The following is a 22502-nucleotide window of genomic DNA, read 5'->3' as shown; positions in this document are numbered from 1 at the left end:
GATCAAATAATTTTAATAATTACCGTGTACTCCAAACAAGAATATTTTAACTAGGAAATCCTCTACAGTGATTCTACATAAGGATTTATGTTAAAACCAAAATGTCAATTTACATAATCAGAACAGAGTAACTATATAAAGTTTTATTGTTAGCATACTTTAACTCCTCAGGATAAATCAACATCGTCACTTTAGCAAATGTGGCATTCCAGAACTGAGCACTTTGTTTTCTTATCTGTTTGTTCTTGTGTGAAAATATTATGCATAATAATGGCGAGATCTGTTCAAGAAGTTCACTGTCGTAAGTTCCAGTGTAGCTGACATGTAGACAAGCAATTATATCTCCTAGTAGCTTTTCTAACTAGGAAAAAGAAAAAGTTCATTAGGGTAACACTTAGAAATGTTACTTTTCAGAGAGAAAAAACAAAAGCACAAAGCATACTAAACAACTCACAGAGTACGTTATTTCAATTTTTAAAACTCAAATGACTTTAAAACAATTTTTATTGATTTATTTTTGGCTGTGCTTCGTCTTTGTTGCTGCACAGGCTTTTCTCTAGCTGCACAGAATGGGTGGGGGCTACTCTCTAGTTGTGATGCTTGGGTTTCTCATTGGGGTGACTTCTGTTGTGGAGCACGAGCTCTAGGGCACACAGGCTTCAGCTGCTGCAGCACGTAGGCTCAGTAATTGAGCTCCAGGGCTCTAGAGCACTGGCTCAGTAGCTGTGGCATGCAGGCTTGTATGTTCTGCAGGATGCAGGATCTTCCCAGATAAGGGACAGAACCTATGTCGTCTGCATTGGCAGACAGATTTTTTACCACGGAGCCACCAGGAAGTCCTCAAATGGCTTTTTAAAAGCTCTCATCACCTTCAATATATAATACTCTTTATAAGCTGACAAGAACTTACTTTATTGATAGAACAGCTTGAATTCAAGCTTATTTTACATTAACAGAAGAAATTTGTTTTCACATAAATTATGAGATTAATAGTTGCCTAACCTTGGAGCCAATTACCTTCACACATAAAAGAATGAGACAGGAGTAGTTGAGTTATATGAATTTAAGGCAATATTATTAAATCATGAATGATCCTTGGATTATACCCATTTCATATCAAAAGTTCATTAAAATTAAAGCATAATGATATCCCTTTAAAATAATCAGCAGAATTATATTGAAGGGAGACATTTAAATTCTAAAACTTTTCTTCATGAAAGTATGTTTTATGAACAATGTCTATTTGTACCTTGTTGTTCATACAACTATACACTTTAGGAACTTCATCAAGCCTAGAAGAAAAACAAAGAGTACCATTTATATTTTAGAACATAAACCTAGAAACACTGTAATGCAGCCCAAAACTGAGACGTATAATGATATAAAAAGGTGCCCAAAGACTTAACAAAAAATGTCAAACTGGAAACATTAAACATGAAACAAACATGTCTTTTAATACAGGAGTTAAAGAAAAACATCTGGAATAGACCTCAAAGTATTACTACTAGTCACCTGTTTCTATGCTTTTTAATGAAGTTTTTAAACATGAAACAAACCTGTCTTTTAACACAGGAGTTAAAGAAAAACATCTGGAATAGATCTCAAAGTATTATTACTAGTCACCCGTTTTTATGCTTTTTAATGAATTTTTATGAAGTTTAAGGACTAAAAAAGACTTGCAAAAATTTAATAAATTTGAAGTTCCATTAAATCTGTTCCTAAAGCTTCCTCTGTGTTTATGAAAAACAGACTGTATTATTACTGAACCACATAAGCTTGCTATAAAGAACACTGATGAATTCTCTCAAAATGCTTCTTTAAAATATGTTGGGATTTTTTCGTGGTTTTTCTCTTATATACTGCTTGCTTTGGTTCAAATGCAAAGGGTAATATAAAACAACACAAACTTCTGGAGAGTAATTCAGAAATTTAAATGCACATACTTTTTGAACCAACAATTTCATTTTAAGCCCTGTTCTGCAGGAATAGTGGGCAAATGATTTATGTACAAATATATTGACCTGTAATATTGTTAGTTATGAGAGGAAAGACTAGAAAACATGTCCAACAGGAAATTGGGTAAAGTGTCATGGAGTCCTGTGCAGACATTAAAAACAATGAGATACTTAGGTTAAGTGAATATCATATACTTAACTGCTAAGCAGTATGTCAAGTCATATACATTATATATTTAACATGTAAGCTTTTTGTATTAACAATTCTGTAAAGAGATGCACTAAAGTAAAAATTGTGCTGGATTAAGAATGAAAAATAAAGGGACTTCCAATTGCTACCTCATATTTTACTATTTGAGCTATCTTTTTAACAAAAGCATAGTTTCATATATTATCCACTCCAGTAAACTTTAAAGATTAAGATCTTTAACAACAAAGCTGATATGACAACAAGTTTGCTACCCATATCTAGTTATATATGTTTAAGTCTAAGAGCTATTAAGGCAAAATACTTACTTTGAGTTTTCATAAAATAATGCCAGAGGTCTTGTTAAAGCTGCAAATATTTTCTGGATCATAGAAGGCAGAGAAATATGTCCAAGTAAATTGGAAAGAATGCTGGTGATTGAGTTGCCAATAGTGAGGAGAGTATCAGAATGTACTTCCTTGAGGCTCAGTGTGTGAAAAGAATAGATCACTCTCACAATAAGTTTAATTAAAGAAGCCAACTTCCCTAAAGGTTCCTTCTTCTTTTTGGACCAATCTGTAGGTCTCTGTGGTGCTAAGATAAAACAGTGACAGCTTTTAGAATTAATGGTAATTAAAGCAAACTAATGTAATTAAATGAAACAATATGATCCACTACTTTGGGAAACAGTGTTTTACGCAAGAAGCATCAATGGATGAGTAACTCATGAATCAAAGTATGCTGAGTAACAAGATATTTATGAAGTCTCAAAGAACTTGCCACAAAACATTAATTTATTAACTGTGTTTCCTAATGAATTTTATAGTGCAAAACCGACAGATATGATCTTAATCAAACAGTAAATGTTATCATTATCAATAGTGGGACAAACTGACTTACATGCCTGTTGACATAATGCACTGATAAGAAAACACCGAATTACTTCTGTAGCATCCCCATAAAGAAATAAAATCTCAATCTAATATTGAGGAAATACTGACAAACCCCAATTGAGAGACCTTCAAAATCTAACCTTGCCTTTACTTCACTTCTAATGGTCATGAAAGATAAGACTTGGGAAATATTTTAGATCAAAGACTTGTCTTACAAGTGCTGTGAAATGTTCTAGGAAATAAAAGTAGAAAAGGGGGTGGGGGTGAAAATAAGGCAAAAGCATCAACTGAGGAACCCTAGTAAAAAGTAGTATCTGTGTTTAATTTTTGCAATGTTTCTCTAAAACAAATTACAAAGTAAAAATTATCAAAAACTCTCAAAGTGATCCTGATGCATATTTATGAATAATAACAATTTTATTTCAACTATTTGTAAATTTTGTTTGCTCTCAGCTTGTGCTGGCAGTTTTTAGATTTTTCCCCTAGTTTCAATAAATTTCAATAGCCAGGAACACCTCTTGCAAGATAAGGATTGAAAACAAAAAACATTTCTAATTCTGGGTTTATAGATCATGGATAGAAATGATATTCAGTTAATTCTTATTTTTCAGAAGTTAACAAAACATGTAAAACTTTCAACAACGGGATCATCATCTATGCCTTATCAAACTTCAGGGGCTTAAAAAATATATTCTGATATCATTTGCTATATAACCTTTCTATATTTAGAGAATTTTAATTTTCCTGACAAAGAGGTAATTAGATTACTGAAAGGGGACTAAGACTAAAGAAAAAAATCTATTTCTGTGGCTTGAGGCTGGGATGCTTTAATTACCAAACAAGTTTCTCTATATTACTGTAAAAATGAAACACCAAAAAACTACCCCCACCCCAAAAAGCCCTGCAAATATTTTATGTTCTAGAAATCTTTACACTAATTCAAAGAAAGATCTTATTAAAGGAAAATTGAGTATGTTCCCACTCTTTAAACAGGAAAAGTAACCTTTAAACAAAATACTTCTTGTAACTAGAAGGTTCTTTTCTATTCAGTATGATAATATATAATCATTGGTAGAAAATATATAATTTCAAAGAACCAATTAGTACATTAACAGCTCATAATATAATTTAGAATTAATCAAGGCATATAGTTATGAAAATAAGATTTAAGATTTCAATTGCTGAATTTTATACAGTAAAAACTGTGTTACACTTTTAGAGTCATTTTACATTTCCTGTAAAACCATAACCAATTAACCACTGCCATGATTTTCTATGCAGTTTAACATCAATTCAATGATCATTTCAGATAAGGCTATCAAATAAGAACATTTTAACTAAGTTCAAGCTTTTTGTCCAGATAATCCCTTGTAACCAGATGGAGTAAGTAAAATCATCTGTATTATTAGGCAATCTCTACATAGGACAAAATTTGTTTCTGCATCATAAAAAGGGGTTATACACTGCAGGGGTGGGTGAGAGAGATACATCGAGAGAGAGAAAGAGAGCAGCATGTGAACTAGCAAAATAACATGGTTATATAACATTAAAAGTAGGTAAAATTAGATGGGAAAGCTATTAGGATATACCCTGATACAGTTCAGACAGCCTTGCTTATACTGAATGAATAAAATACTTACATTTAGTTTTGGGTTGATATTTAATATTATATGGTGAAAAGTCGATGCAATCAACCATTACAGTAATAATATGAGTGATCCTATCCAAGAACAATAAATTCTGGAAAAGAACAGTTAGGTATTGCATGACAACCTTTTAACTAATGGCATGGTTTATAAAACTTGTAAGCATGAATAAAAAATATAACTTTAACTCCCATGTATGACATATAGTAACACACACCATAGTTTATGCCATTTAAGACACATTAACTGTATGTGTGTGTGTGTTAGTCCTTAGTTGTGTTCAACTCTTTGTGACCCCATGGACTGCAGCCTGCCAGGCTCCTCCACCCACGGAATTCTACAGGCAGGAACACTTGAGTGGGTTGCCATTTCCTTCTCCAGATAACTATTTCCTAGTTATCTGCTGTGTGCCAAGTATTCAATACTATACCTTTTTTTCCCTCAATACTGAAATGGAAGTGTTCACTAAACCCATAAAAACCAAACATAAAAAAGTTGCTAAGCTCCCTGATATTCTTTCCATCTCCTTCCTCAGATCCAAATGAAACAGAACAAAGGAAATCCCAGTACCACCAGTCAAGAACATCTCAAAACAAAAACAAAACAAAAAAACGCAGTGAGCTTTCATAGAAGAAACTGAGTAACAAGACATAGGGAGGGTTCTGAGAAAAAGATCTGATCGTTATTAGAAAAACCATACGGGTAAAAGACTACTGAAATTACAGTTCTATACAATTGCCCTTCCTTTATTCTCCAATACTGTTCACTTCTCCAATTCACTGGACTAATTCACAGGTCTGCCAAAGACAACCTTCCCCAGTGGATGTTAAGAACCAAGAAGGGGAAGGGAGAGCCCTGCTGGCCTGTTAACCTATGAATACCACATGGAAGGTTCAGTCCAAATGACAATCTACACACCCCTACAGAAAAGACATGAAAGATCTAGATGCTTCCATCTTGATCACAATTACAAGGCAAAGCTTCCTTATAACTACAATTTGCTATCAAAGCCAGATAAACAGGAGTTCTCTCCTGGGTTAGGAAACACATTCCAGCTAATAATATTGCTCAACATTAGCCTTTATTGTCAAATATGAAGAAGGTGTGTTAAATACGAACAGAACTAATCAACAAGGAAAGAGGCAATAACAGAAACAGAAGAAAATAAAATACTCTCAAATGTAAGAGGAAATCATATTCACTTAAAAACATTAAATGTAAAATTAAAATTATCAAACACTTCAGCGTTTAAACCGAAAGATGGACACAGAAATATCAAGCTCCCAGAAAGCAGGACCAGAAATAAAGCAAAACACAGAGAGATACAGAGAAAGAAGAGACACAGAGGATGACACCTGAAGACCTCAGCACTTTTTCCTCAGATGAAGGCACAGCTCCTTAAACTGAAAAGATCCACCAAATACTTAACAGAACGATTTTAAAAGATGCCTCAAGACACAACCTTGGTGAGATGTCTAAATTCCAAAGGTAAAAAGAAAATCCTAAACTTAAACTAAAAAACAGGTTGATAATACTAAAATTAGTATCAAATGATGAATTTGCAACAGCAGCAGTAACAAAAATAACAAGTCTTAGATGTGTATTTTGTAGAAAAACTTTACAGAAAAGGGAACAAATGAGCCTATGTTTAACTTCAGAGCTGTGATAAAAAATTTTCTGGAACCTAAAACTTTTAACTAATTGGTTATATATTTGACAAGATGTTATTAGTCACATGTTTATCATTTCTACAATATAAAAATTGGACAATGAGGAACTCCAATCTCACAAATGAAGGTATCTGCAAAAAATCTTAAAACACTAATCTACAATGTTTTAAAAGAATTTCACTGTGACCAAGAAGAGAATCTCAAGGACACAAAACTGTGTTAATATACAGAAATGTATATTGACAAGAGATTTCATATATGCCAGTAGTAACCAAGTATAGGCAGGGAAGAGACCATTTATACTAGATAAAACTAGATAAAACAACTATAAAACCCCCAAATCAAGCAAGCTAGGTTCAGTTTAGAACTAAAAAAAATATTTCTGAACAGAAAAACTCAATGTTATAAAGATAGAAATTATTTTCCAAATTAATCTCTGAATGCAATATAACCAATCATGCCGAGCAAAATCCCAACAGGGTATTTTATAAAATTTAGGAAGATTCTAAATTTCTTCAGAAGAGAACAAAATGTAAGTCCATCCAAGATAAGAATTTAAAAGCAAAAACCAAGGGTCAAGCTTTTCCCTAAAAATCACAAAAACATTCAACAAGTTCACTGTCTCTGTGGCCAGTAACAGCACACTTTTAAAGCCACTCTGCCAAATACCATGATATCAAAAGCCCATAATCAGAACTGACACATTATAACTATCTCTACTCTTCTCAGCAGGGTAACCACTATCAAGGACTAGAAATCTTTTCAAATAAAAAAAATGGCACACTTCAGAGTAATAAATAAAATAAATTTCAAATGGAAAGAACACTGTATTCACATATATATGTGCATATAAATATGTAACTTATTGGTTTATTCTAGAATGATACATATCAAACTGCTGACACCAGTTATTCTTTTTATAGAGTAAGGGAAAGGTGTGAATAGCAACCTACATTTTTAAGACCACAAACTTTCAAAGGACAGACTTTAAAAAGCTAATAGGTATATTAAAGACCTAAATGAAAGACCAATTATAAAGATCAGCCCTGGGATTTCTTTGGAAGCAATGATGCTAAAGCTGAAACTCCAGTACTTTGGCCACCTCATGTGAAGAGTTGACTCATTGGAAAAGACTCTGATGCTGGGAGGGATTGGGGGTAGGAGGAGAAGGGGACGACAGAGGATGAGATGGCTGGATGGCATCACCGACTCAATGGACGTGAGTCTGAGTGAACTCTGGGAGTTGGTGATGGACAGGGAGGCCTGGCGTGCTGCGATTCACGGGGTCGCAAAGAGTCGGACACAACTGAGCGACTGAACTGAACTGAACTGAGATGTAAGAGCAGAAACTATAAAACTCATAGAGGAAAACATAGGCAGAACACTGTAAGACAAATAAATCACAGAAAGATCCTCTATGACCCACCTCCCAAAGTAATGGAAATAAAAACAAACAAGTGAGACGTAATTAAACTTAAAAGCTTTTGCACAGCAAAGGAAGCTATAAACAAGATGAAAAGACAACATTCAGAATGGGTGAAAATAGCAGCAAATGAAACAACTGACAAAGAATTTCCAAAGTATACAACCAGCTCATACAACTCAACACCAGAAAAACCCAATTAAAAAGTGGGAAAAAGACCTAAACAGACATTTCTCCAAAGAAAACATATGGATGGCTAATAAACACATGAAAAGATCCTCAACACTGCTCATTATTAGAGAAATGAAAATCAAAACTACAATGAGGTATCACCTCACATGAGTCAGAATGGCCAGCACCAAAAACTCTACAAACAATAAATGCTGGAGAGGGTGTAGTGAAAAGGGAAGCTTCTTAAACTGTTGGCGGGAATGTAAATTGATATAGTCACTATGTGACTTGTTTTTAAGATACAAGTTTTTTAAGGAGACTCCTTAAAAAACTAGGAATAAAACTATCATTATGACCCAGCAAACCCAGTACTAGTCATATATCCTGAGGAAACCAAAACTAAAAAAGTCACATCTATCCCAATGTTGTGAGAATTGGACCATAAAGCAAGTTGAGCGCCATAGAATTGACGCTTTTGAACTGTGGTGTTGGAGAAGACTCTTGAGAATCCCTTGGACTGCAAGGAGATCCAACCAGTCCATCCTAAAGGAAATCAGGCCTGAATATTCATTGGAAGGACTGATGCTGAAGCTGAAACTCCAATACTTGGCCACCTAATGCAAAGAACTGACTCATCTGAAAAGACCCTGATGCTGGGAAAGATTGAAGGCAGGAGGAGAAGGGGATGACAGAGGATGAGATGGTTGGATGGCATCACCAACTCAATGGACATGAGTTTGAGTAAACTCCAGGAGTTGGTGATGAACAGGGTGCGGTGTGCTGCAGTCCATGGGGTCGCAAAGAGTCAGACACGACTGAGACACTGAACTGAACCCCAATGTTTACTGTAGCACTATTTACATTAGCTAGTACAAAGAAGCAAACTAGATGTCCATAGACAGATGAATGGATAAAGAAGCTGTGATACATACTTCTTCTCACTGCACATGGAACATCCTCCAGGACAGGCCACATCCTGGACCACAAATCAAGCCCTGGTAAATTTCTAAAAAGTGAATAATTTCAAGCATTTTTTCTGATCACAATGCTGTAAGATTAGACTATCAACTACCAGGAAAAAAATGTAAAAAACACAAACATGGAGGCTAAATAACACACTTAATAAGGATCACTAAGGAAATCAAAACAGGCATAGAAACAAATGATAATGAAAACACAACAACCCCAAACCTATGTGATTCAGTTAAAGTGCTAAGCGGGAAGTTCATAGCAATACAAAGGCTACCTCAGGAAACCAGAGAAATACCAAATCAACAACTTAACCTTACACTAAAAGCAACTAGAAAAAGAACAACAACAACAACAAAAAAAAACCCAGTTAGTAGAAGGAAAGAAATCATAAAATTCAGAGCAGAAATAAATGGGGAAAAAAAAAAAAAAAAAGGAGACTATAGCAAAGATCAATAAAACTAAAAGCTGGTTCTTTGAGAAAATAAAATAGATAAGCCATTAGCCATACTCATCAAGACAAAAAGGAAAAAATCTCAAATCAATAAAATTAGAAATGAAAATGGAGAAATCACAACACAGAAATACAAAGGAACCTAAGACACTACTATGAGCAACTATATGCCCATAAAATGCACAACATGGAAGAAATGGACAAATTCTTAGAAAAGTATAACCTTCCAAAACTGAACCAGGAACAAATATAAAATTTAAACAAATCACAAGCACAGAAATCGAAACCGTATCTTCCAACAAACAAAAGCCCAGGATCAGATGGCTTCACAGGTTAATTCTACCAAAAATTTAGAGAAGAGCTAACACCTATCCTACTCAAACTCTTCCAGAAAATTGCAGAGGAAGGAAAACGCCCAAACTCATTCTATGAGGCCACCATCACCCTGATACCAAATAAAAGATGCCACACAAAAAAGAGAAAACTACAGGCTGGTATCACTGATAAACATAGATGCAAAAATCAACAAAATTCGAGCAAACAGAATCCAACAACATATTAAAAGGATCATACATCATGACCAAGCAGGCTTTATTCCAGAGATACAAGGATTCTTCAATATGTGCAAAATCAATGTGATACACCATATTAATAAATTGAAAGATAAAAACCACGTGATTATTTCTATAGATGCAGAGAAAGCCTTTGAAAAAATTCAAACCCATTTATGATAAAAACTCTCTAGAAAACAGGCACAGAAGGAACACACCTCAACATAATAAAAGCCAGATATGACAAACCCACAGCAAGCATTATCCTCAATGGTGAAAAAAAGGAAAGCTTTTACTCTAAAATCAGGAACAAGACAAGGGTGCCCACTCTCACCACTACTGTTCAACAGTTTTGGAAGTCCTAGCCACAGCAATCAGAGAAGAAATAAAAGGAATTCAGATTGTAAAAGTAGTAGTAAAACTATTTGCAGATGACATGATCCTCTACATAGAAAACCCTAAAGATGCCACCAGAAAATTACTAGAGCTAATCCACAAATACAGTAAAGTCACAGGATATAAAATTAATACATAGAAATCCCTTGCATCCCTATATGCTTACAATGAAAAATCAGAAAAAGACATTAAGGAAACAACACCACTCACCACTGCAACAGAAAGAATAAAATACTTAGGAATACATTAACTTAAAGAAACAAAAAACCTGTATACAGAAAACTACAAAACACTGATGAAAGAAATCAAAGATGACACAAACAGATGGAGAAATATACCATGTTCTTAGATTGGAAGAATCAATATAGTGAAAATGAATATACTACCCAAAGCAATCTATAGATTAAATTCAATTTTTTTTTTTTAAACAAAAAAATTTCACAATTTATATGGAGACACAAAAGACCCTGAATATCCAAAGCAATCCTCTAGGAAGAAGAATGGAGCTGGAGGAATCAACCTTCCTGACTTCAGACTACACTACAAAGCTACAGTGTAGTACTGGCACAAAGACAGAAATATACATCAATGGAACAAAACAAAGTCTGGAGATAAACCGATACACCTATGGACACCATACCTTTGACAAAAGTGAAGTTGCTCAGTCATATCCGACTCTTTGAGACTCCATGGACTGTAGCCTACCAGGCTCTGAGGAGCCTCTCAGTCCATGGAATTCTCCAGGCAAGAGTACTGGAGTGGGTTGTCATTTCCTTCTCCAGGGGATCTTCCCAACACAGGGATTGAACTTGGGTCTCCCACACTGCAGGCAGACGCTTTACCGTCTGAGCCACCAGGGAAGCCTTTGACAAAGGAGGCAAAAGTGTACAATGGAGAAAAGACAATCTCTTCAACAAGTGGTGCTGGGAAAACTGATCAATTGCATGTAGAAGAGTGACACTAGAACATTTTCTAATACCACACAAAAATAAATTCAAAATGTATTAAACACCTAAATGTAACACCAGAAACTCAAAAACTCTTAGAGGAAAACAAAGGCAGAACACTTGATGACATAAATCATAGCAAGATCTTCTATGACCCACCTCCCAGAGAAACAGAAATAAAAACAAAAATAAACAAATGGGACCTAATTAAACTTAAAAGCTTTTGCAGGAAAACTGTAAGCAAGGTGAAAAGACAGTCCTCAGAATGGGAGAAAATAACAGCATATACAACTGGCAAATAATTAATCTCCAAAATACACAAGCAGCCCAATACCAAAAAAAAGAACCCAATCAGAAAGTGGGCAAAAGACCTAAACAGACATTTTTTCAAAGAAGACATACAGATGGCTAATAAATACATGAAAGATGCTCAACATCACTATTAGAGAAATGCAAATCAAAACCACCATGAGACATCATTGTACACAGATCAGAACTGCCATCATCAGAAAGTCTACAAACAATAAATGCTGGAGAGGGTTTGGAGAAGAGGAAACCCTCTTACACTATTGGTGCAAATGCAAACCGATACAGCCACTGTGGAGAATAGTGTGGAGATTCCTCAAAAATCTGGGAACAGAACTGCCGCACGACCAGAACTGCCGCACGACCCAGCAATGCTACTGCTGGGCATATATTCTGAGGAAATCAGAATTGAAAGAGCAACCTAGAGTCCTTTGGCAGATGAATGGATAAGAAAGTTGTGGTATACAGACACAATGGAGTATTACTCAATTATAAAAAGGAACGCATATGAGTCTGTTCTAATGAGGATGACGAACCTGGAGCCTACTATACAAAGTGAAGTCAGAAACAGCAAGAAAAATATTCTATATTAACACATATATATGAAATTTAGAAAGACAGTGTCGACAATTCTACTTTCATGGCAGCAAAGACAACACAGATGTAAAGAAGAGACTTTTGGACTCAGCAGAAGGCAATGACTGGATGATCTGAGAGAGTAACATTGAAATATATACACTATCATATGCAAAACAGATGACCCATGTGAGTTTGATGCATGAAGCAGGGCACCCAAAGCTGGTGCTCTGGGACAACCTAGAGGGACAGGGTGGGGAGGGAGGTGGGGGCGGGTTCAGGATGGGGGGGTGGGCCACGTGTATGGCCAATTAATGTTCATGTATGGCAAAAACCATTGCAATATTATAATTATCTTCCAAGTAAAAAAAAAAAAAACAAAACTAGTTATAAAACTACCATATGACCCAGCAATCCCATTACTAGGCATATATCCTGAGGAAACCAAAACTCAAAAAGACACATCACTGCAGCACTATTTACAATAGCTAGGAAACAGAAGCAAACTAGATGTCCATAGACAAATGAATGGATAAAGAAGCTGTGGTACATATATACAATGGAATACTACTCAGCCATAAAAAGGAACATATTTGAGTCAGTTCTAATGTGGTGGATGAACCTAGAGCCTATTATACAGAGTGAAGTACGTTAGAAACAGAAAAACAAATATCATACATTAGTGCATATATATGGAATCTAGAAGATGGTACTGATGAAGCTATTTGCAGGGCAGTAATGGAGATGCACATGTAGAGAACAGATTTATGGACAAGGTTGTGGGGAAGGAGAATGTGGGATGAACAGAGAGAGTAACATGAAAACATATATATTGTGCTAAGTCGCTTTAGTTGTGTGCAACTCTTTACAACCCTATGAACAGTCTGGGCCCGCCAGACTCTGTCCATGGGATTTTTCAGGCAAGAATACTGGAGTGGGTTGCCATGTCCTCCTCCCAGGGATCTTCCTGACCCAGGAATCAAACCACATTTCTTACATTACATGCACTAGCAGGCAGGTTCCCTGGGAAGCCCAACATATACACTATCATATGTAAATTAGATAGCAGTGGGAATTTGCTGAATGACTCAGGAAACTCAAACCAGGGCTCAGTAACAACTGAAGATGCATGGGAGGCGGAAGGAGGTTCAAGAGGGAAGAGACCTATGTATACCTATGGCTGATTCATGTTGAATGTGGCAGAAACCAACACTATATTGTAGAGCAATTATCTTTTAATTAAAAGATTTAAACAAAAAAGCTAACAGGTATGAAAAAACAAGATATAGGATGGCAAAGTCCTTGTACTGTTCATCTAGAATGGCAAAGGCACACCAGAGTAGTAAAAGCACATCACCATCAAGTGGTCCTGATACATGGACCTTAGAGTCCAATGACACAAAATTGTCTCGCAAAGCTGTTACCTGTTTTATACCTTAACTTCATTACTTATAAACTAAAAGCATTAGTTAATGATAGTTCATAAACATTATCTCTATTTACTTGAATTTACTTTAAATACAAAAAAGGTCGGTATCAGAATAAACTCACTGAAAGGCCTTCATCTTCCAAACTGGACATTATCTTGGAACAAAATTCCTCACAGCATAAATTCTCTTCCGCAGTTGCCACCAAAGCTGCACAGCGAGCAAATGCTCTATATAATTCTGACCAAGTTTTAAGTAAGGTCTTCATGGTGACCTAACAATAATAAAAAAAAACTTAGAAAATGTGTACCTATATATCAAGTAACTTAATAGAATACATCTTTAACATTTTAAAAACACAGTAACACTTAAGGTGTCAGAAGAGACTAGCACAGGGTAATAAGTCTGCCCACATTCCCAGAGCTCTAACCGAAAAACTGTAGTAATACCACAATACCAGCAATTAACAAAGGTGAAGAGGAACTTCACTCTCTCCACCACTTTCCTTTCTCCTAAGCTGATTATAAGTCATAAGAAAGTCTTATAGAAGTTCATTACAAAGAGTAACATAATATTTAAAAACCGCAAATTCCTCAAGTAAAAATTTGCCTTACCACTGGAATTTTTTGTGCTGGAAAAATATGGTTTATTGGCAAAATCAGTGCACCATAGATAGCACTGAAATTATGTTCTAAGGCATCCCCTTGATTCACTTCATTGGTCTGAAAAAAGAAAATGAAGTTAGACAAATCACCATCTAATTCTAGTCCTAAATAGTGACATCTTATCACATGTAGTAAGAATCATGCTCCCCAACGTCGAGATGTTAAAACAGATGGTGAACTCCTAACCTCTGTACTCTTTGAAATTAGGGTCCTTGCAGGTGTAATCATGCAATAAAGAAGTCATGCTGACTTAAGGCACGCTCTAATCCAATAACTGGTGTCCTTATAAAAGAGGAAGTTTAATAGAAGATACTTGGAAGAACGCCATGTGAAGATAGGCTGAGATTGGAGTGGTGGATTCACAATATCAACAATTGCTGGACGCTAAGAGAAGCATGGAACACACTCTCTTTTACAGCTCCAGAAGAAACCAAATCTGCCAACATCTTACTATTGAAATTCCGGCCCCAAGAGCTTTAAAAAATAAGTTCCTGTTGATTTAAGCCACCAGTTTGTGGTAGTCTCTCAAGCAACCCTGGGAAACAATATACTGTGTTTTAAGTCCTAAAAAAGAATCCCAGAGGTGATTCCACAAACTTTTACTATACGCAGAAGGTAAGACTCAAGCAAGGACTTATAAAAATGGCCTCTGCTGCTGCTGCTAAGTCACTTCAGTTGTGTTTGACTCTGTGCGACCCCATAGACAGCAGCCCACCAGGCTCCCCCGTCCCTGGAATTCTCCAGGCAAGAACCCTGGAGTGGGTTGCCATTTCCTTCTCCAATGTATGCAAGTGAAAAGTGAAAGTGAAGTCACTCAATCGTGTACGACTCTTCGCGACCCCATGGACTGCAGCCTACCAGGCTCCTCCGCCCATGGGATTTTCCAGGCAACAGTACTGGAGTGGGCTGCCATTGCCTTCTCCAAAAATGGCCTCTAGCAGACCTCAAACTGTAGGAAACCATTTAGGAACATAAATCTTGTTCTTCCAAAGGAATATGTTTAATGGAGTGTTGGCTCAAGTAGCTAAAATAAGGGCTACTGTATAATCACATAATTCTTCAGAGTCTTCACTCCATTTGTAAGTAATAACAGACTATTTCGCAAAGAATAATTCCATTAAAGATTGATAAAGCTGCTAATGAACTATTAACAGTGACAGAACTTGAGCTCCATACCTTGCCAATATTATCACTTTTTAAAGTATTTAAATGTAAAGGTCAGTCAACTCAAGAATTAAAGGTTTAGGAACTACTATATGGCTTTGAGGTGTTCACCAACATGATTTGCCATAGAAATCTAAGCATATATAGTTTAGTCAAGACATTCATATTATTCCCCACAGCACAAATGCAAGAATCCAAGATATAAACAGGGAAATCCATATCTATCATGTGAGCCTTCTGGCTTTCTAATCGTAAGAGAAAATGGACTATTTAGTCCCCACTAAGTTACACTTTTTTGAATAAGGCAGAAACACAATGAAAAGAAATCAAGTAATTTAAAGAACAGAAAATTAACCAATCCCACAGATAAAATATGTAATATCTTCCATTCAAATACAAATTTCTATTCATATACTCATGTGCTATATAACAAAGAAAGAAAAAAAAGACAAGGTACTAAACTTGAGAGAAAACATGCAGCTGACTTATATCATACCTGATTAATCAATTCTGTTAATGGGGTGACTATAATACTCCACATTCTCCAAAGATGCTCCTTGTTATCCAACTGCTTTGCATTTTGATTGACAACATTTAAGACAGAGTCACTGAAAGCGAGTGGTGAAGTTGGACCCGAAAGAACACAGCCCACAAGTGTTTCCAGGTTGAGAAAAAACCTGATGGAAAAAAATTTTTGAACTATGCATTAACTGTTCTTTTTGTAAAAATAAATTACATTATAGCAAAGTTACCCCAAAAATGAATCTCAACTTTTTTAATTTTTAAAAAAATTTATAATAGTCTAACTCAAAAGAATATCATTCAACAAACTTTCCAAAATAAACAAAATAGTTTGTTTAAAATTACCTTTCGTCTTCCACACCACATTCCAATAGATTATTATTGAAAGTTAACTGAATTAAGAACAAAGCAGGGGTTCCCTGAAGAAAGATGGGAGATGGCAATCAATTTTCTTGTTACCAACAGTACACTCTTGTTACACTTGTTTTCTACAATTATTTGAAATATGACCCTTTTAAGTTTGAGGACTTTTGAAATTACTTAGGATACAACAAAAATGATAGCAAATGTACTTCCATAAACTACACACAAAAATCAAGTTCTTTATTTTAATTATAGCTGTTCCATCTAGTCAAGCAATTGAAGAATATTAAGAGATTCCAGATATAAACACTGACTTAAAACTTGCTGGATCAACAATACCTACCATCCAGCAGATATTAAATATATTTCACTATAACTAAGCCAGTGTTACAAAGCTTCCAAAACTTGTAACAGTAACCAAAACTACATTTACATAAAAGCAAAGAGAAACCTTTTATTCTAGAAGCCTTTAATCCAGGAAAATAGTTCCATCAATATGCCATTAGTTAATGCCTCACAAGCACACTTGATTGTATTGTGCTTTGCAAATACGGCATATTTTACATATTGAAGATTTGTGGCAACCCTGTTTTAAACAAGTCTACTGGAACCCTTTTTCTAAATAGTATTTGTTTACTTTGTCACATTTTGGGTAATTTTCACGATTTTTAGTATGTGTCCTGACTGCTCGATGGACCAGCTATTATTTTGTCTCCTTCCCTCTCCTCTGGCCTCCGCATTCCCTGAGACACAATATTAAATTTAGACTAATTAACAACGCTCAAGTGGCCTCTAAACATTGAAGTGAAAGGAGCTGCACATCTCTCACTTTCAACCAAAAGCTAGAAATGATTAAACTTAATAGTGAAGGCATGCTTAAAGTCAAGACCAGGGGAAGTAACTACAGATGTGGTAGAAATAGCAAAGAACTAGAATTAGGAGTGGAGCCTGAAAACGTGATTGAATTGTTGTAATTTTAAGATAAAATGTAAACAGATGTGGAATTGCTCCTTATGGATGAGGAAAGAAAATGGTTTCTTAAGACGGAATCTACTCCTCGTGAAGATGTTGTAAAGACTGCTGAAATGACAAGATAAACTTAACTGAAAAAGCAGCATCAATATTTGACAGAACTAGCTCCAATTCTGAAAGAAGTTCTACTGTGGGTAAAACACTATCCAACAGCATTATATGCTACAGATAAATCATTTATGAAAGAATCAATCACAGAAAACATCACTGTTGTCTTAAGAAATTGCCATGGCCACCCCAACCTTCAGCAACCATCATTCTGATCAGTCAGCAGCCATCAATACAGAGGAGAAACCCCCAAGCAGTAAAAGATTATGACTCACTGAAGACTCAAATGATTAAGCAACAATTTTAGCCATCAAGTACTTTTAAATTAAGGTATGTACATTGTTTTTTTAAGCCATAATGCTATTTACTTACACTCAGTAGACTATAATATAGTGTAAACGTAACTTTTACATACCCTGGGTAACCAAAAATTTCATGTGACTTGCTTTATTCTGATACTCACTTTCTTAGCAGTGGTCTGGAACTGAACTTGTAATTATTTCTGAGCCACACCTATACTTTGTCTATGATTTTTTTCCTTTAATATAATCAGTATATTCAAATTCAATTCTTTTCGAATTTTGCAATCTAAGTTTCTCTAACTTAAAAAAACATGGATTTTTAGCTAATTTAATCATATCATTGCATCTAAGATACTTGCATTAAGAATATCCATATTAGCAACCTGATATGCTGGAGAACCTAATACTTTCTGAGGAAGTCCTTTAATTGTAATTTCCATGAGAACCTAAGAAAGACAAAAGGTTTTACTGTACATTAGTCATTAGTATTCAATATAGTTTTAACAATTTATTATAAGTAATGTTCAGTCATTAATGTAAACACATTCTTATTAGCTTAAAACATTCAAGTACAGAAACACAAAACATAAAAAAAAAGAAGGTCCTTCCTTATTTCCAGGAATAATCAATGCTGTCAGTCTGGAGTTTTTTTAGACCTAACTTTCCATATAAAGTACACAGAGAACATAACTTCCTGAGCTGGCTGTCATGTATCTATTCTTTTATGACGATATTATACTATGAGATACTTTGAACTTTCTTCACCTGACTGTGAAACAGTTTTCAGTCTACAGACATATTCTTAACTGATAAATGAATATGCATAGCTTATTCAAACTTTTTAAAAACTAATGGCCCTAGAGACTATTTTTTATACTACAAAAAGAAATTCTGCAATCAATTACATACTCACTAGTGCCAGAAGCCAATATTCAAAGGACTTCTAACTAAAAGCTGGATCTAAGACACATCTCTCAAATGTGACAGAGCCTATCAAACTGCCATCCAAATGTATTAATACACAAGTATTAACCTGAAGTATATAACAGTGACATGACAAAAATTAGTGAAAATGGTTTCATATACTCTCATTTTGAATAGAAACTAATGATAATTATGCATTCGTACACACATTTATTTTGTTCCAGCCCACAGTGCTCTGCATTTATCAACTCATTTAATTATAAACTACTACTACATCTCTTCTTTACAGAGAGGCAAGGAAATAGATAAAGTATCCAAGTTCACTCAGTCAGTAGTCAGGCTGAGGTTCAACCTCATACTAGAGCCTGGCTATTAACCACTATCCTCTACTGTCACAGCAGGTATCACTGTCATGCACACAAAGGAAACAGACTCAAAGTTTATGTAAGGGTATGATTTGTTCTATCTGCAGATTATTTTGGGAAACTCACTATTACAAAAAGTATTCCCAATTTGCTTTCTTTTCTCTACTATATCGGTCACAGTTAAAATGCAAAAGCTCTACAAGATTATTACTAGGTATTTTTTCAAATGTACAAAGTAACAATTAGTGGAGCCCAGCAATCTTGTTATAAAATTAGTGTTCATCTGAGTTTCTTCAGTTCAAATTTCACACTTATCTCATTTTCTCTGTACAGCCTATGCTTTTTCTCATCATATTGGAAGATGTGAGAGTTGCCATTGTCTTCATTTACTTTATTAAGGTTTCAAATGACTGCAAAACCAATGGGACAGCATTTATTTCAGTGCTAAATTGCTGATAAATACTTGATATAAAATGTCTTCCCAAATCTTGATCTGTGCTAGTACCTTCAAAATAAAATTCAATTTCAGAGTATGGTTTTAAAATTCCAGCATACAGGTATTGTACTTACCAGTGTTTTCAATACAGGAAATACTTCTGAATTCACTATGCTTTCCAAAGATTTTAATAAGAGAGTCAAAACTTCAGAACCTGGTCTCTCTTTTTTGTTACCTATTCAAAAGCACAAGAAGGGTTATAGTTCTAAAGATGTATCTTTAGGAGTGAAAATACAGTCAATTCAGGAGTAAAAATACATACTCAGAGAGCTATTAAAAAGTAATTTTTAAAAAATAAAGTAATTTGATTAAATAGAAGTCTAGAAGATACAATACTTTAAGTGATTTCAAAATAAATTTTATATATGAAAGCCAAAAAATTCACTGGCTGCTATAAAAGTCTTAATCATTACAGTGCTTACCTGATTCAATAACTGACTTCACCAAGCTAATTAACTCCTTCCAAATAGCATTAATAACTACATCTGCCAAACAAAATAAAAGGTATTTTAGAGTGAAGTATATATAACTACAAAGGCTCCCCCTTTTATGCTTATACTACCGAAATAAACTGAGCAATACTTTGAAATACAATTCTCCTTGTAATAGTCAACCTTTTAACTCAGTTTATAATATACTATCACCTCATTTCTGTTTAGAGAAATATGTTTTCAAATGGACTAACACACACTGGATAATTTTTTCTATCAATCATATTTTCTGTTATTGAACACTTTTTATTTTTGATACAAGGAAAAACCAAGATTCAGAAGGATATCTGAAAGCCACTAGAAAAAAATCTTCCAGCAAGTTAAATAGCAAACTATCTTATTTTTGAAATGTGTCATTATTTGATAGGCTTTAGAACACAGGAGGTTTAGGTATAGATACTAAAATCACAAAGCCCAGGTTTGAATCATAGCTCTATCACTTCGTAACCAGGCATAAGTTAGTTACTTCTCTGTACAACACAATCCCTTATCTGCAAAATGGGCTAATACACAATAAGGTTACTATTAGGATTAAATGAATTACATATAAAGCTCTTGCAGAACAATCTAGAAGCAAGTGGCACCATATAAATATTTATTTTATTTTTAAACACAAGTTTAAGCAATAAAAATCTTCTCTTAAATATTCACCAGAAGCATCTTTTCCAACTGCAACAAAGCTATCATGAACAGCAGTGATAAGTGTATTTGAGTGTTTGGAGAAAAAAGAAGAGCTGCTGATTAATGGATGTTCAAGTGGTTCTAAAAGAGAAAAAAAAAGACAGTTATTCAAAACCAAAGCTTTATGAAATAAATTTCCCAATATAAAATGTTAGGTGGTCTGCTATGTTTTCTATTAAAAGACATAAAATTTCTTCACCCCAATTACAGTGTTCTGAATTGTTTTAATAATTGAAATTATTTTTTAAAAATTAAATACCTAGGCTCAGTATAAGTTTGTTTTGCTTAGCAAAACTCACGACTTCTGGACCCAACAAAAAATGAAGCAACATTTCAAGCCCCAAAAGTTGTATAGAGGGGATTGTGGCCATTCCAAAATTTGAATTCAAGTTCATCCGAGGGGTTACAGGAGTTCCATATGGAGAAGCACCTTCAAAAAACAAAACAGCTAAGTTATGCATGATTAGTTACTCAAATATATTTTACTTCATTTCAATGCAATGTACCTTTAAGATTAAATAATGTGTTTCTCAAATAAAAGTTGAAGAGTTTTTGTTTAAAGCCCATAACAGAGTTCCTAATACTAATCTTACTAAGGACTTCCCCAGTGGTCCAACTGATTAGACTCTGCACCCCAGCAGAGTGCAGGTTCGATCCCTGGTCGAGGAAGTCACAGCCCCAAAACAAAACTAAACATACCAGGTTAAGAAGAACAAGATTAAGAGTCCTACACACACAAAAGATGAGTGTCATACACCATTTAAATGAAAATAAATCTCAGGCATTTACCTATACCCTTAAAATATTAACATGCAGGCATTTCTAAAAATATAAAATTTGACTTAGAACAGATCTGCTACTTTTAATAATAACTCTTAAGATTCTAAAAACAAACCTAAGGATCTAATGCACTTTACATAATGTCATGGAAAAAAGTTGTCTTATCCAACTATAATAATGCAATGACAGCAGGAGACAGTAATTGGATTCTTCACCACCTGAGTCACCAGGGAAGTCCTAATTCATACAGAAAACAAAACAATTTTGTGATATGGGAGCCAAAATTATGTGATTAATTTTATGTAAATTACATGGAACAAAAACTTGATTCAAAGTCTTTTTAAAAAAAATACAGGAAAAAACAAAAACAAAAACAAGTAGGTCTACCTCTTACCTTTGTGTACTGGGGTCATAGGGCTTAAACCTGGAGTAGTAGCTACACGAGATGAATTCCCTTGAGGTGAAGCATTAGAATCAATGCTTATTGTGCTCTGAATCAGAGGCACACAAACCTATTGGGATTAAGTAAAAAAGAGACAGGGAACTGTATCTGTAAACTGCATAAATGTCATTTTTTAAAAAGTCTTACAAAATACAGTTAAATTTCCTTAAGAAGCAGTATCAATTGTCTTAGTATGTTGAAATTTTATCAGCCTTGATACACAAGGTAGAAACTGAAATCTGGAAAAGTGAAAAATCATATTACAATCATATTTGCCCTAAATATATATTATTTATAAATTTCAGTACTACATTCCAGATGGAAAATTATACACGTAAAGAGCTTTTACAAGTAACATATACATGAGTTTTAATGTTACTGGCAGATAGACCATTTTAAGCTTTTTAAAAAAACACCTTAAAAAATATGAACTAAGACAACTTCAAGCTCATTTCTAAGATTATTCCAAGACCTGTCAAATCTAGCCAGTAAGCAGATTATGCCAAGGAATGGATGGGACAATTGGGTAAGATTAGCCTACAAGGAGGACATCCCACGTGGTGCAGTGGTAAAGAATCCTCCTGGCAATGAAGGAGAAGCAAGAGATGGGGGTTCAATCCCGTGGTCAGGAAGATCCCCTGGAAAAGGAAATGGCA

General features: G+C 34.7%; 1 protein-coding gene across 8 annotated transcripts in view; it reads right to left on the bottom strand.

The window, feature by feature from the left end:
* RIF1 (replication timing regulatory factor 1) overlaps positions 1 to 22502 on the bottom strand; it is a 62345-nt gene that overhangs the window by 21373 nt on the left and 18470 nt on the right. For 6 of the 8 annotated variants that reach the window (XM_086353374.1, XM_086353356.1, XM_086353384.1 and 3 more), the window contains exons 11-24: positions 21799 to 21916; positions 20884 to 21054; positions 20595 to 20705; positions 19875 to 19937; positions 19527 to 19627; positions 18027 to 18113; positions 16268 to 16341; positions 15897 to 16077; positions 14186 to 14293; positions 13696 to 13845; positions 4676 to 4775; positions 2472 to 2736; positions 1250 to 1292; positions 159 to 361 (exon numbers count right to left, since the gene is read on the bottom strand). In XM_086353374.1, the coding sequence (XP_086209500.1) occupies positions 159 to 361; positions 1250 to 1292; positions 2472 to 2736; positions 4676 to 4775; positions 13696 to 13845; positions 14186 to 14293; positions 15897 to 16077; positions 16268 to 16341; positions 18027 to 18113; positions 19527 to 19627; positions 19875 to 19937; positions 20595 to 20705; positions 20884 to 21054; positions 21799 to 21916 (1775 nt within the window). The remainder of the gene's footprint in view (positions 1 to 158; positions 362 to 1249; positions 1293 to 2471; positions 2737 to 4675; positions 4776 to 13695; positions 13846 to 14185; positions 14294 to 15896; positions 16078 to 16267; positions 16342 to 18026; positions 18114 to 19526; positions 19628 to 19874; positions 19938 to 20594; positions 20706 to 20883; positions 21055 to 21798; positions 21917 to 22502) is intronic. The other 2 variants (XM_086353327.1, XM_086353346.1) reach the window with 1 other exon arrangement.

The sequence above is a fragment of the Bos grunniens genome, chromosome 2 (genome assembly GCF_055505025.1).
Source record: "Bos grunniens cultivar Pamir isolate PY7600 chromosome 2, Bosgru_T2T1.0, whole genome shotgun sequence".
In the NCBI taxonomy this organism is placed as follows: Eukaryota; Metazoa; Chordata; class Mammalia; order Artiodactyla; family Bovidae; genus Bos; species Bos grunniens.
This window is presented reverse-complemented; position numbering and strand designations above follow the sequence as displayed.